This window comes from Mastigoproctus giganteus, chromosome 14, assembly GCF_048544385.1.
Source record: "Mastigoproctus giganteus isolate SK-2022 chromosome 14, ASM4854438v1, whole genome shotgun sequence".
Classification (NCBI taxonomy): Eukaryota; Metazoa; Arthropoda; class Arachnida; order Uropygi; family Thelyphonidae; genus Mastigoproctus; species Mastigoproctus giganteus.
In genome coordinates this window covers 107,038,591-107,055,106 of record NC_143588.1, presented here as the reverse complement: position 1 = coordinate 107,055,106, position 16,516 = coordinate 107,038,591, and the positions used below count along the sequence as shown (strand labels likewise).

The window sequence follows — 16,516 nt, the reverse complement described above, 5'->3', positions numbered from 1 at the left end:
TTGTAGCAGGGTGCTTAATGATTTTGTAATAACTGAGAGCAAAGTGGAGGAGAAATTGTTGAAGTTAAACATAAGAAAGGCACCTGGGGTGGGTGGGATCTATCCAGTTATATTAAAGGAGGCGGCAAAGCAACTAAGCAAACCCTTAGCCATAATTATGAGAGCATCCTTGGACTCAGGGGAGGTCCCCACGGACTGGAGATATGCAAATGTATCCCCAATTCACAAAGGGGGATCGAAGGGTGACACGAGTAATTACAGACCAGTTAGTTTAACTTCTGTTCCGGGGAAAATAATGGAGTCACTGGTTAAAGATGCATTGCAGGATCATCTAGACAAGACTGCAGCAATAATTCAGACACAGCATGGGTTTGTTTAGGGAAAGTCTTGTCTGACAAATTTGATAGGATATTGTGACGTGGTTACAAAGGAAGTGGATGCAAAAAATAATTTTGATATCATATATTTGGATTTCGGGAAAGCTTTTGAAACTGTTGCGCATAGAAGACTATTGTACAAATTGGAGCAGAATGGTATTAAGGGTAAGTTGCTACAATGGATAAAAGGATGGTTGAATGGGATTAGACAGAGGGTGGTAATTAATGGGTGCTGCTCTTCGTGGACTAATGTTATTAGTGGAGTCCCACAGGGTTTGGCGTTGGGTCCTCTGTTGTTTTGTATATTTATCAATGATATTGATGAAGGTATATCAGGCTTAGTGTCGAAGTTTGCAGATGATACAGAGGTTGGCAGGGTTGTTAGTGACAGCAATGGCAGTGTGCTACTGCAACAGGATCTAGATAATTTGGGCAGATGGGCTAAGAAGTGGCAACTGAAGTTTAACCTTGACAAATGCAAAGTACTGCATATGGGTAGATGTAACCCCAGAGAAACGTACCAACTGTGTGGTACTACACTTAAGGTGGTAGAAAATGAAAAAGACCTGGGAGTAATTGTGCAGTCAGATATGAAGTTTTCTGAGCAATGCAGACAGGCTGCCAGGGCAGGTCATGGGGTTTTGTCAATGATATATAGGAATTTTGCTAGCAGGAAAAAGGAGGTGATTGTCCCTCTGTATAAGGCAATGGTCAGGCCGCGCCTTGAGTACTGTGTACAGGTCTGGAGGCCTCATTTTAGGAAGGATGTCGATTTGCTTGAGCGTGTACAGAGAAGAGCAACAAGATTGGTGAGGGGAATGAAGGGATCCTCTTACCAAGAGAGGCTTGAGTTCTGCAAATTGCAGTGGCTGGAGACTAGGCACCTGCACGGTGATCTGATTGAGGTGTATAAGGCCTTGAATGGGTTGAGCACACTGAATTCTGATGGGATCCTTGCACTTGTTCAGATTACAAACCTAAGGGGGCATAAATTCAAATTAAGAAAAGACAGATGTAGAATAGATGTGCGGAAATTTGCCTTTAGCCAGCTGGTGGTTAATTGCTGGAACAAACTTCCATCTGTCATTGTGGACGTTGATAGGTTAAATAAATTTAAGGAGTTACTGGACAGGCATTTAGAGGGAATGGTGTGATTTTTTTTTTTTTTTTTATAGCTGATGCTGCATAAGCTCATACACTTGCTTTCTTGCATCACATGCCACTACTACTACTACTTCTTTCAATGTATGAAATTTTAGAGATACTAGCATACCACAAATGTTTTAGTAATAGTTGTTAAGCTCAATGAATTTTATCAGGAATATTAATCACTAATATAGCACTCTATCTATCAATTAATTTATGGTTTCAATTATTTAATTTGTGTATTAACTTTTTTTTAATTTACAATTTTTAAATTTTTTTATTTTATTTATTAAAGAATATGTTAATTAGTAAACTTTAAATTTAGTAGTTTGTTTCTCCAAAGGCTCGCAATAGCAGGGGAGTGTAATCCCACAGTGCCTGATTAATGCACTTTTATTTGTCTTTCCTTTTAACTTTCTTATTATTGTTATTCCACTTCTCACATATTAGAAAACAATGGCTGAGAAGTAATTTGATTCTAATTTTCTTACATTTTAGATTCATTTTTATATGAATTTAAGTTAGATTTAATTGCCTCCCCACCCACTCTGTGTATTTTCAGTGGAGGTACACAGAGAAGTCTCTAGATTGACCTTGAAATTTCAGCTTCCCACTGATGTGCTGTCTTAAAAATTTCAAAGCATCAAAATGCCCTTCCGGGAAGTGGCAAAAAATTTTTCATAGATTGGGCAATAGTTATTGTTTAATAACCCAGTTAATTTTTAATGTTCTTATATTATTAGCAGCAGGCATTGCACTGTGATGCTTGGGCCTGAAATATGAACTTTGAATATGTGAATTTTTTTAAACACTAGCATATCATGCATTTCTTATTAGCAGCCATTAATAATTAGCTTATTTAATCTAGATTAATGTCATAAATCCTATTCCTGGTGATAAGTTTTCTAAGTAGTGAATTTATAGAGACTGTAAAAGAAAAATATATTGAAGAGACCTTTATATTAATATTGACTTCAGTTACTAAGAGAAACCAAGCCCAGACTTCTCCAAATGAGTGGCACATGATGATGATGTATCATGCCAACTAAGCAGAAATGGAGTGCTCTTACTCCATATGGGCAGATTATTATCTGTCAGTAGTATTAGCATTAGTTTTAGATAAATGGTACAAGAAATCTCTAGATTTTTGCTGCATTGGCCAAAAATAAATAAAATAAAATAAACAATCTCTGTGTTTCCCTCTCTTGTAGGTATTGATCCAGCTGGTATTTGAATTTCCCAAACCATCAGCCCCAACTACCTGTGGAGGTAACATATTCCAAAAAGGTTACCTCCATAGGTAGTAAGATCTATGAGTAAGAGCCTAAAGGCAAGTAAGGCTCCTGGAGTTGATGGCATATACCCAGTAATTTTGAGGGAGATGGTCAGAGAGTGCAATGAACCATTGAGGTTAATTATGGAGCATCATTAGACTCAGAAGAGACTCCTTTGGATTGGAGACATTGCCAGTGTATCACCAGTACATAAAGGCATACGATGAGAGAAGTAGTCTGACTTCAGTGGTAGGGAAAATCTTGGAGGCAATGGTTAAGAGCAATGGTGAAGTCCAGGGATATTTAGATAGGAATGGCATTCTGAAGGACACACAACATGGTTTTTCTAAGGGAAAATCATGTTTAACTAACCTGGTAAACTCTTTTGACACAGTTACTTATTAGCTGGATGTAGAGAACAATTTCAACATAGTTTATTTGGATTTTAGTAGGCATTTGACTTAGTCCCTCGTGAGAGGTTATTGTATAAGCTGGAGCATGTTGGGATTACTAGAATGATTCTAAAATGGATCATAGGGTGGGCTGGAGGACAGAAGGCAGAGTGTTGTGATTAATCAATATTCTTCAGATTGGTGTAATGCCAGTAGTGGGGTTCCCCAGGAATTGGTTCTTGGATCACTGTTGTTTCTGATTTTCATAAATGACATTGACCAAGGGATAGAGGGCATGATGTTAAAATATTCAGACAATTTAAAAATTGGGAGAGTCATTAATAATTAGTGGTAATCAGCAATCCTTCAAAATGACTTGAATAGGCTTCAAGTATGATTAGAAAAATGGCACCTATGTTTTAGTGCAGCAAAATGCAGGGTCTTACACATGGGGAACAGCAACCCCAAAATAACTTGTACATTTGGTGTGGTTGAATTAAAAACAGTAGAGGAAGAAAGGTATCAGGCAGATGTTAAGTCTCTGAGCAGTATAAAGAGGTAAAAAGTAAAACCCAGTGTCCATTCAGTGATTAAAGATCAATATTTTATACAGATAGGGTAGTCATAATCACACTGTATAAGACAATTGTGAAATGGCACTTGGAATACTGTGTCCAAAGATGGGCAGCTTCCATAGTGATATCAACAAAAGGGCAACTGTATTAGGAAAGGCTTCAAAGATAAGAAAAATGTATGGGATGCATATAAATTATCAGGTGACACAGAAGCCTATGGCAAATATAAGCTTGTCTGTAATCATTTCACAAAGGAGGTTAGGCAGGCTAAAGCAGATTATGAGAAATCTTTGGCAAAAGGATGAAAAGAAAAACAGCAAAGGGTTCTTTACTTATGTAAACTCTAGAAGGAAAGGGATGAATCAGATTGGACCACTTAACATAGATGGGTTGACTATTTATGAACATGCTCAGGTAGCTAATAAACTGAATGAGTATTTTGCATCTACATTCACACATGAGGAGTTATTCAATGAGGGGAATGCCAGAAGTTTATCACACTCAAACTTAGCACAGGGAGCTAAGTGATTTTGTAATAACTGAGATCAAAGTGGAGGAGAAATTGTTGAAGTTAAACATAAGGAAGGCACCTGGGGTGGATGGTCTATCCAGTTATATTAAAGGAGGCAGCAAAGGAAGTAAGCAAACCCTTAGCCATAATTATGAGAGCGTCCTTGGACTCAGGGGAGGTCCCCATGCACTGGAGGAGTGCAAATATATCACCAATTCACAAAGAGGGTTCAAAAGGTGACACAAGTAACTATAGACCTGTTGGTTTAACTTGTGTTTCAGGGAAAATAATGGAGTCACTGGTTAAAGAAGCATTGCAGGATCATCTATACACGACCGCAGTAATAGTTAAGAGACAGTATGGGTTTGTTAAAGGGAGGTCTTGTCTGACCAATTTAATTGGATACTCTGATGTTGCCATAAAGGAACTGAATGTCAAAAATAGTTTTGATATTATTTATTATTATTATTATTACTAGCCATATAGTGCAAGGAAGCCTGAGGCTTATGCTGCACCAGCTAAGAAAAAAATTTCCAAGTTACCCAGAGAGAGAGAGAGAGAGAGAGAGAGAGAGAGAGAGAGAGAGAGAGAGAGAAAGTAGAAGGGAATCACCAAAAAGAGAAGAATGATGGTATCCAGCTCAGGACCCTGGGTGTGCCAAGCCCATGCTCACCAGATGTGAGACCCTGGGGTTAATTACCCCCAGGTCATTTTCGTTCTCTACCACTGTCAGTGTAGTACCACAGAGTTGATACGTCACTCTGGGGTTGCTGCTTCCCATATGTAGTACTTTACATTTGTCAATGTTAAACTTCATTTGCCACCTCTCAGCCCATCTGCTCAACTTTGCTAGATCCTGTTGCAGCAGCATACTGTCATTAGTGTCCTTGAGTACTGCCTATAATTAGGATTAGTATTAAAGATTGAAAAAAGAAAGAAGAGAGAGAGGGCAATATGTGTGAATTGTAAAAGAAGGGAAAAGATTCTGACCATTCAATAAAAAGTAGAATGCATAGAATATAACAGATATTACGATATGTATAAATCTAAAATATATAGCAGAACAGTGAAAATATTCAAACTGAAATGGGTTTGAAAATAGTGCAAGTTTATGGCCAGAAATCTAATCGGGATTCAATTCAGCAGGAGCCATATGTTTTTAAGAATGAGGTAAAAGCTTTTCCTTAGTAGACAGGACTGTTCAAAATTGTCAGGAAGCTGTTGTAATTCAAAATAGAGAAAGTGTGGCAACTCAAATTCATGAGTTTTTTTTCACACAGATTGTGTGGAAATGATTGGTGAAATCGGTAATATTTACTTGGTGAGTTACTTACTGTCAGTTCCATGATGAAATGCAGCCTTACTTGGATTGCACTGATGGAGCCTGCTCTATTTTAGAAGGAAAGGAAAGCAAATAATAATTAGAATAAATTTAAATTACATTCATTAACATGGGGGGGGGTTGTGATATTTCTAACACTTGGCGAATTAGTAGAAGAAAATCTTGTTTATAATAGCTTACAGGTTGTGAACGAGGTGGAACAGCTGTGGACTTATTCACTGACTTTAGGTGTGTTGAATATTGATATAATAGTATGCACACAGACTGTATTGAGAAAGATTAAAAAATTGATTAATGGAATGTGATTAATGGAAAGATTAATGGAATGTGAGAGATAGGTGAACCACAAGCAACTCTTTAAATAGAGTCAGCAACAGTCCAAAGAGATGTTCAGTTTGCTTTTTACATTTTTTATGTCCTCAAAATTCTGAAATCTCTTTGAAGGCAGTTTCCACCTTGGGAAAGAAGTCCACTTGTGCTAGACTGGGAGAGCAGGGCAGATGGTTGATGTGTACAATTCCAATGCTTTGTCAGAAATGTCTTCGCAACAAGTGTGAAATGGGTGGGAGCATTGTCGTGCAACAAGAACCACTGCCTTTCTCTTGTTATTGTGGTTTCACTCAGGAAATGCACTTCAGTAGTCTTTAAAGCATCTGTATAGACTGCAGCATTGATTCTCTCCAACTACAAATTCCTTGCGAATCACACCCACTTTGAATTGCACCCTGTTTGTCGAAAAACATGGCAGCAGTTGTCTTGTTTACAGAAGTCCAGTTTACAGGACTCCGGTGAAAACACAGTGAAGGAAATTAGGATTGTCTTAATGGAGTCTGGACGAAGCCAGATTTTGCATAGGCCTTCCTTTTCCCTAAATCTTCATGCAGAATCTGACGAATCATCTCCTTTTTGTATCCAACTCATCGGCCATCATTCCGAGAGACAATGATGACCTCTTTGCCACAATTTCCTGAACCTTTTCAACTCTGTCTCATTTCAAGAGGCTGCAGGATGCCCACTTCTTGAGTCATCAAGAACATCCTCATGTTCATCTTTGAACTGTTTATACCATTCAAATTAAAGTATGACAATGTTTCATCACCATAAACAGTTTCTAAAATTTCATTTAGAAATGTTAGAAACTGTTTATGGTGATGAAATTTGTTTCTGTTGTAGATCTTCCCAACATCAGAACTGCTTATGGTGATGATTTGTTTCTTTTCAGATCTTCTAACTTTAAAGCAAAATTTGATATTCATTTGTTGCTCCATTGCAAAATCAACACAGAATGTTAAAATTACTAATGAAACTGGTTGTTATTAAGCAAAATAGTTAGATAGTTATTAAGCAAGGCAAATTTTAAATATTTGACTCTGCACTTCTTACATAAACTACAACTTGTCTGTAATGTGGGGAATGTGAAAAAACAATTTTTAATTCAAACACCAGTAAAGTTGACAAAGGAGATATCATGGCACTTGGTGACTCACTCCACCTGATGAATCATTACTAAGCAATCCACCAGTGCATGGCCCTAGTGTGAATGTTTTAACTACTGAGGTATTACTCATATTCTGTTAATATACTTTTAATCATTATAAACATTTAATCAATTTTAGCACTGAAGTCTGTTTCACATTTCCTTACTGTATGAATATTTATTAGGTTAAAGTTATATGTATAAGAGTTATCATTAATTTCAGTTATATCACATAAAATAATATGTGACAATAATATTAAATATAAAATAATATCACAGAATACATGACAAACTTTCCACCTAGTATTATAATAAGTTCAGAACTGGAATAGTTAAATTTACTGAAGCAACATTTGAAGCTTCTAGAGAAGAAATGCACATTATCTTCCATTCCATTTTTGAATTCTGAAGTTTCTAGAGAAAAATGCATATTATCTTTCATTCCATTTTTTGATTCTGTCCAGAAACATGCCTAGTTTTAGGAACTTTATTTTCTAATGTAAGGGCATTTGAAAGGGCATATTGAATATAAAAATAAGACTACAAATAATGGCACTTCTGTGTCAAACGGGAGTTCAAATTTTTCAGAAAATTACAACAGCAAGCATTAACATTAAAAGACAGTGGCCTGCTACATGCTTGCTATTAAAAAAAGTGAACAAATGTTTAAAAAATGAAAGGTGGAACTCTTCTGAGTGCACTACCATTTGGGAGTTCCTGACACTCCCAATCTCTCCTCCTAATCAGCAGTTTGACACAGAGGTTGCCCCCTTCCAGATGTCTGTCAACAGGTATTCAAGGGATTCCTCCAGAATCAAACACACAGTTCTCACTTGACATCACCAGACAATTTAGCCAACCCACAACCACTATCCTACCAACCAATTTATAAGTGGCCAACATGGAGTAGAAAATATACCCAAATGATGAAAGGATTCAGCACTGTATCACCACCAGATGTTCTTATCACCAATTTCAATTCAGGAGGCCCAGAGTTCCAAGCGATTTCTAGTGAGCCCCCCCTATAGAATAGTATTCTGTACTGTTATAGAACAAATTTTAAAGACATCTCTTCTAATAGTCTAAAGAAAAAGTAATCAAAGGCTTAGAAGGAAAACAGCCTTTGCTTCTTCATTTAACAAAATTAACCATGAACACACTAACTTCCAGCTGCTTTGTCACCAGATGGCACTGTTGCTGCTCCTTGCAAGGTTGGAAACCTGGGTGGTAAAGCCAATTCCCCCAGAGTTAAAGGGGGCAATGGTGGATTTAAACACATTTATATTATTAGAGCCATCAAGCCGACTGCCCCCCCCACCCTTCCCAAAGGACTAAAATTGTGTGAAAGCAAATGAACCACCCTTATTTCTTCAACAAAAGCAATTATCTCTATGGTATGCTTTTAAACTGAAATTCTTGCCAGACCACCCAATGCAGACTTCCATTTTTGAGGTTGGTTGGTTTGGTTTTAATGGGGGCTTTTTGGCACAAGGGCAACTAAAGCCAAATTTTATCAGTCACACTAATTCTGCAAAAGAGATAATTTTTTCCTTCTGAGTCATGTGTTAGATGAGTTTGTATAAACGAATCTGCTTTAGAAAATTAAATAGGTCAGACAGATCTGTATCATCATATATTTGGATTTCAGGAAAGCTTTTGATACTGTTGCACATGGAAGACTGTTGTACAAATTGGAGAGGTATGGCATTGAGGGTAAGTTGCTACAATGGATAAAGGGATGGTTGAGTGGGAGACGACAGAGAGTGGTAATCAATGGACACTGCTCTTCGTGGACAAATGTTATTAGGGGAGTTCCCCAAGGTTTGATGCTGGGCCCATTTTTGTTTTGTGTATTCATCAATGATATTGATGAAGGTATATCAGGATTGTCTAAGTTTGCGGATGATACGAAGGTTGGCAAGATTGTTAACGACAGTAAAGACTGTATGCTACTCCAACTGGATCTAGACAAGTTGGACAAATGGGCTGAGAAGTGGCAGCTGAAGTTTAACATTGAGAAATGCAAAGTACTGCATATGGGTAGCAATAACCCAAGAGAAATGTACCAACTCTGTGGTACTACAGTCAGGGAAGTGGAAAGTGAAAAAGACCTAGGGGTAATTGTACAGTCAAATTTGAAGTTTGCTGAGCAGTGCAGATGGGCTGCCAGGGCAGGTCATGGAGTCTTGTCAATGATATATAGGAATTTTGCTAGCAGGGACAGGGAGGTGATTATCCCATTGTACAAGGCAATGGTCAGACCCCACACCTTGAGTACTGTGTACAGGTCTGAAGGCCTCATTTTAGGAAGGATGTAGAGTTGCTAGAACGAGTACAAAGAAGAGCAACAAGATTGGTGAGGGGAACAAAGACTTGCTCTTATCAAGAAAGACTTAAGTTCTGCAAATTGCAGCGCCTGGAGAGTAGGCACATGCGAGGTGGTCTGATTGAGGTGTATAAGGCCTTGAATGGGTTGAGCAAGCTGAGTGTTGATGGGATTTTCCTCTTGCTCAGATTAAGAACCTGAGGGGGCATAGATTTAAATTGAAGAAAGACAGTTGTAGAATGGATGTGTGAAAATTTGCCTTGAGCTATCGGGTAGTTGATTGGTGGAACAGACTTCCATCTTTTGTTGTGGGAGTTGATAGCCTAAATAAATTTAAGGCTGAGCTGGACAGGGATTTGGAACAAATGGAGGGGTAAAATGGGAGGTTTTTTTTTTTTTTTTTTTTTCTCACGATGCTGCATACGCTTTTTTCTTGCATTATATGCCTCTACTAAAGCAAAATTATGGGGATTACTGCACTTGGCAACACCTTTGAAGGGACCTGATTGAGGTTTATAAGGCTCTGAGTGGGGTTAGTAAAATGAATAAAGACAGAAATTTCACTGTGATAAATAATTCCAGAACTAGGGGCAATAATTAAAATCACAGGGAAGAGGGTTACACTAGATTGTAAGAAGTTTTCTTTTAGCCAGTGAGTTGTTGATTATATACTGGAACTTTTGAAGAATTTGAAAGGTTAACTGGATAGTTACCTATGTGAAGAGAGAAGCACATAATTTGTATTTTTTATCTACTTTTTTTTTTTGCCTAGTGCAGCAGACGTCTGTGGCTTCCTTGCACTTATATGGCTACTTACTAATAAAAGTAAAGTGCAGCCATTATCAACCCACTGCAGGATGGAAGCCTCCTCAACAATTCATGCTGAGGGAAATGGACCATAATCTGCCACACTGGTCTAGTGCGGGTTGGCAGATCGACCTTATTCAGCAGTCAGGGGCTTGAACCCCGTTCTACTCAAAGAGCGTGTGCTACTGCACTCCCGCTCCTGACCACTCGGCTACGGAGGCCGATTACTAATACTAATAATTAACAACTCACCGGCTAAAAGGAAACTTTATACAATCCAGCATAAACCTCTTTCCCCATAATTTGAATTTGTCTTCTAGTTCTAGTATCATTTAAAACCATGAGCAAATCACTTTCATTCATTTTACTGTCCTCTATCAGGTCCTTATGGATCTCATTCAGGTACTCTCTAAGGTGCCTAGTTACCAACTCTGTAGCCCACATTTCAGATTCTTTCTTCATTTGAGTGCCTTTTGTCAGTCTCAAAGACCAGAGTCAGATTTAAACTTTTTGTGACCCTAAGCTATAACATGTATGAGGCCCTTCATCGGCTCACTGTCACAATATTAAAAAAGAATTTTTAAGGTGGAGCGAGGCCCTAGAGTTGTAGCTTGTTTAGCTTATGTGTAAATCCGGCCCTGTCAAAGGCATTCTCCAAAGTTTCTAGGAGGGCCCTTTTGAGAAGCTCAGTGTCTTCTTTTTTAAATTTAGTTGCCCATTTGAATACAGTATTTAAATGCAGTTCCTATATACACTGTGCTGCCACTTTATTAGGTACACCCCTGCTGTGTACACAAATGGTTTGTCCCACAACATTGCAAGTCACGTGACCACAGTTGTGGATATAAATGCAGCAGAACAACCTTTCTAGTATCAGTTAAGCTTACAAACCGTAGCAAGAATGGGGAAAAGGAGTGATCTAACAGACTTCAAATGTGGCATGGTAGTCGGTGCAAGACGTGCTGGACAAAGCATCTCTGAAATGGCAGTTGTCCTGAACTTTTCACGCCACAGTTTTAAGGGTGTGTCGAGAATGGTGCAACGAACAGAAAACATCCTCTCAATGGCACTCCTGTAGAAGAAAATTGCTTGTTGGTGAGAGAGATCAGAGGAGGATGGCTAGAATTGTGCAAGCAAACAGCCGGGCCACAATGTCGCACATCACGTCAGAATACAACCTTGGTGCGCAGAACAAAATATCGCAACGGACCACTAGTTGCACTTTGTTGTGAATGGGCTACAACAGCCGACGACCACATCGCGTACCTTTGTTATCAATGAAGAACAAGAGAGCACGCTTCCTGTGGGCACAGCAACACCAGCACTGGACTATCGAGGATTGGAAAACAGTTGCTTGATCTGACGAGACAAAGTTCCTGATGCATCATGTTGATGGAAAGCTCAGAATTTGGCGAAAACAACATGAATCCCTGGACCCGTCATGGCTGACGACTACTGTGCAAGGTGGTGGGGGCAGTATTATGGCGTGGGGAATGTTTTTTTGGCACATGTTGTGTCCATTGATACCCATAGTATTGGCTGAATGCCACATCGTACCTAAACATCGTTGCTGACCAAGTGCATCCGTTCGTGTTGACAGTTTATCCTCATTGAGATGGTTACTTCCAGCAGGATAATGTGCCCGTGCACAAAGCCCGAATCACTATGGAATGGTTCCAGGAACATGACAATGACTTTTCTTTGCTGCAGTGGCCCAATCAATCCACGGATCTCAATCCTATTGAATATCTTTGGGATGAGCTGGAATGGGCTGTTCGCTGCAGGCCTACAACTTCGTAGAATCTCAAGACTCTGCATGACACACTCATGTCTGCATGGTACTCCATTCCTGCACAACCTTTCAGCATCTTGTTTAATCCATGCCTAGACGAATTCAGGCAGTTTTGAAGGCTAAAGGAGGCTCAACACCGTACTAGGTCGGTGTACCTAATAAAGTGGCAGCACAGTGTATATGGTAATTGTAAAACATAGTTTTACAACTGCTTTATATATATAGATTATGTCTTCCTTATCTCTATGAGCAAGTGTGTCCAATAAATCATCAGTAGCAGTCATGGACCCTCCTTGCTGCCTGTCTCTACTATGATATACTGCTTATATTTTATAGTATAGTGTTTATTATGCTGTTATATTGTTTTTGTTTTAATTTATTATTGTAACCTTTAAGATTTCATTTGTATCTGATCTCAAATACAAAATGCATTTTCTTTAGCATTTGCTAATGAAAATGCCATTTTTTTTAGCATTTGCTAATGAAAATGCCATTTTCTAAACTTTAAATATGCCTTTATTCATTTAGCTTTTGCACTGTAGTGTATGTATATTGATAGCTCATTTAAAGTTATTTTTAATAACTTTAAATACAGGCAACTCTCGGTTTACGAACATTCACTATAACAAACGTCACAATTCATTCAAAATTTCTTAAAGTCGCCAATAGATAGAGTTCCTTATGAAACGAAATGCCAAACGTATAGTGAACATAATTGTAATATTTAAATAAATAAACTTTTAAGAAATGTATTTATTACAATAATTATCAGAAAATTATTATATGATAATTATACTGAACTGTTCTTGGTTAATAAAACTAACATGCAACATTTATAATGCATTGAAAACATTGCTGGTGCCTGTGAGGGAAACAAACTTAAGTGGTGTGTGGAAAAACTTGTGTCCACAGTTTGTGAGTAATTTAAGTTATTTTGAATGAATTGTGACGTAGAACCAGTATGCCAGTAGAACCCGTGACTGAAGAAATTGTTGAACTGGCAATTAAAATGGACCTCGACCTTTATGTGACTGATGTGAGAGAGCTTTTGGACTCGCATTTTGTGGAATTAACAACCGATGAAATAATTGAAATAGAGACATCTAAATTTTGAAGTAACAGAAGAACCTGATATTCCACAGCCTCCCAGAACATATACAAGGCAGAAAATGGCTGCAGCTTTTAAATTAATTTCTGAAGGGTTGGCAATCTTTGAAGAAGAAGACGCAAATATGGAAAGAATTGCAAAAGTAAAAAGAGGCGTTTATGACCGTCTAACATGCTATAATGAGATTTTTGAAGAAAAAAAGAAACTAACTATGCAATATTCTATAAAAACATATTTTGAAAAAGTAGAAAACCCAACTGTTTCTTCATTATCAGATGCCCTCTCGTCTACCTCATCTGCACCTAGTATCACTTATGTGGAAAATATTGAACTCTGATGAAGATATTGACAAGTAAAAGTTGAATACGTACAGTACATATATTATGTTAGTACTCATTTTCTTTATTTCTGTTTTGTAACTCTTTGTTTTAAATTAAAATTAACAAGTACGATATCTTGTTTTTTTTATTCTTTTCTTATTTTATTTTACGTTATGTATCATATACGATAAACCATAATGCATACATACATTATCATGAAATGTATTTATAGACCATTCGATGTTTAGTACATGGTTTTAATGCTTTAAAATGGTTGCTAATGTATATGATATGTATCGTAAAAACTCAGGGATGCAAGATACACATAACGAATAAAACATATAATGAACAACGTCTTGGAACAGAACTCGTTTGTAAACGAAGAGTTGCCTGTATACAGTATACAGTTTCCATTTAATTTTGGTGTCAAGAGGTAAAAAATAGCTTTGGAATTTTCTTGTATGACTGCTATTCCTGGTTCAGGATGCACACAGTAAATAAAATAGAATTATAATCACACGGCTTTACATTTATCCTGAGAGTGTTATAGGAAGGAAAAAAATGCCATCTAGAAAAATGTAATATAAATATGTTATAAAAAACTTTTTCAGGGGTAAACTATTCTGACTATTCGTCTACATATTTATCAGCAAATATACATGCATTCTTTGATATATCTCTTCCTGTTTCCTATGCAGGTATCATTTACTGTTCAAAAAGGAATCAAATGAAGAGATTCAGCAAAATAAAGAAAATTCCAGAAAACCATTTGAACCACTGCCCAAGGTTTGTTAATTCTATAAGCTCATAATTTACTTACTGTAAAATTTTAAATAAAATCATGAATTTGCAATCTTAGAAAAACTTTGCTGTTACTGGAATTTATTAAATGAAATTACTTTTTAATCAGTTATGCAGATAACAACAATATCAAATGTTGAAGTGGAGAATAAAATACTATAAGAACATTAAATTATACATTTTATTCTCTACATAGTTCTTTTGGAAATCTGAAAAACACTTGAAAGTATCTTCTTCAGTTTATAGAAGGTTTTATATTATTTTATTATTTTATTTTTTATATTACCTTCAGGTGAATTTTGTTGCATGATGTAGATTAGTTCAGTGGTCTTCAAAGTGGGGTGTGCACATCCCTAGGGGTCTGCAAGATGATCCGTGGGGTGCACGAGATAATCCTTAATAAAATTATGAGGGCTGTTTTCCACAGTGATATATAATCTAGATATAATGCACACCATGTAAATTATTTATAAATAAAACAAATAATATTCCATTTCATTTACTACACTTGTTAAATTAATGATTTCTTATCATTTTTTACTTGAACTTCAATTTATTTATTATTTATTTTTTTATTTGTGATCTTTTAAAATTATATGTGATTTTAATGCCTTTCCATGTAAATGATTTATAAATAAAAAATATATATTAAACTTATATATTTAATATTTTTTTTCCCAGTTGCAAGCTTTTAAGTAAAATGAGGGTGCGTGACCAAAAAATATTTTGGAGAGCACTGGGTTAGTTAATGAATCAGAGCTGTAACTAGAACAGTTCAAGTGGGGATTCTTGCCTCAGGCACATCAAAACCAGGGCCCTAAAAATGCAACATTTAAATATAATATAATATATATTTATTTATTTATTGATACTCTTTTTAATTTTAAAATACTGAAAACTGAATAAGCATGCGACTCATTTTGCAGTCCCACAGCATCACACAGGAGGTCATTTTGTATTGGCTAGGGATGGGAGTGAATCTAGTAAAGATTTGATGTTATGGCTGCCTTGTTTTATCAGTTTCAATTCATAGTTTAAAATTCTTTCCAGATCTTATTATCAGTTAATGTGATAAACTAATCCATTTATTATTCATTTATTTCATATTTACAAAGGAAGCACTGGAAGTGGGATTTCAAGACATTTTCCTAGGATCAGAAATTGGCATCCCTAAACGTCCGTCATGGGATTATTCTCTTTCTAAGGAGCAACTTGAAGCAAGAGAGCAGAAATACTTTAGAGTTAGTTATGTACTACATTTTATTTGAAGTTTTTAATAGTATTAAAAAACTGCCATGATATAGCATTTTCTGATTATTCCACTTCAGTCCTTTTCAAGTTTCTAACTAACTACAATTTGGTTAGTACCTTATTTGCATATAAATATGTAATTTGTAAGTAAATATATAATAATCTCACTTATGCAGTGTTATGTGATTGTTTATTTCGTTTAATACAAATGCATTTTTACCAACTGCACATTTCTAATAAAGAGATAAAGCCTGAATTTAAAAATTACAGCTAGTCACACTTGGTGTGACCAGCTTTAATAACATTCCCACCCAACTGAAATGTTATTTCAGTTGGGTGGAATGTTATTCTGGGATTACTCAAGGTGATAGAGAACAAAAAAGACTTGGTGTAATTGTACAGTCTAATGTGAACATCTGAGCAGTGCAGACAGGCTGCTAGGACAGCTTATGTGGTTCTATCAATGACATACAGGAATTTTATCAGCAGGGACAAAGAGGTGCTTATCCTGTTGTACGAGGCAATGGTTAGCCCACATTTTGAGTAATTCATGCAGGTCTGCAGCCCTCATTTTAGGAAGGATACAGATCTATTGAAATGGGTGAAGAGAAGAGCAGTGAGATTAGTGTTTAACACAAAGGGATACTCTTATCAGAAAAGATTTGAGTTCTGTAAATTGCAACATCTGGAAACTAGGCATCTACAAGGAGACCTGATTGATATGTTTAAGGTTTGAAAGGGTTTGAATAAACTAAATGCCTACTGTTTCTCAGGCAAAGGAACTTAAATTCAAATCAGAAAATGATGGTTACATCATTTTCTGATTTGAATTGGGATTGGCAGAATTCCTGTAACATAAAACTTATTTGTGCAATATTTTTTGCAAAATAAACCACTTATTTCGTATGCCATGAAGTATTGTGTAAATTTAATCAGTACTGTATATTTAAAATGACGGAGTGAAAAAACATTTAAAGAAAAGATAAGATTATTTTAGACAGTAAATTTGTGTCTTGC

The 16,516-nt window shown here is 36.6% G+C and overlaps 1 protein-coding gene across 1 annotated transcript in view; it reads left to right on the top strand.

Annotated features, from left to right (window-relative positions):
- Nucleotides 1–16,516, top strand: part of Ns4 (Nucleostemin 4) — a 72,521-nt gene that overhangs the window by 17,058 nt on the left and 38,947 nt on the right. Inside the window, exons 4-5 of the mRNA XM_090388520.1 lie at nucleotides 14,146–14,233; nucleotides 15,364–15,489. Of these exons, the coding sequence (XP_090244646.1) occupies nucleotides 14,146–14,233; nucleotides 15,364–15,489 (214 nt within the window). The remainder of the gene's footprint in view (nucleotides 1–14,145; nucleotides 14,234–15,363; nucleotides 15,490–16,516) is intronic.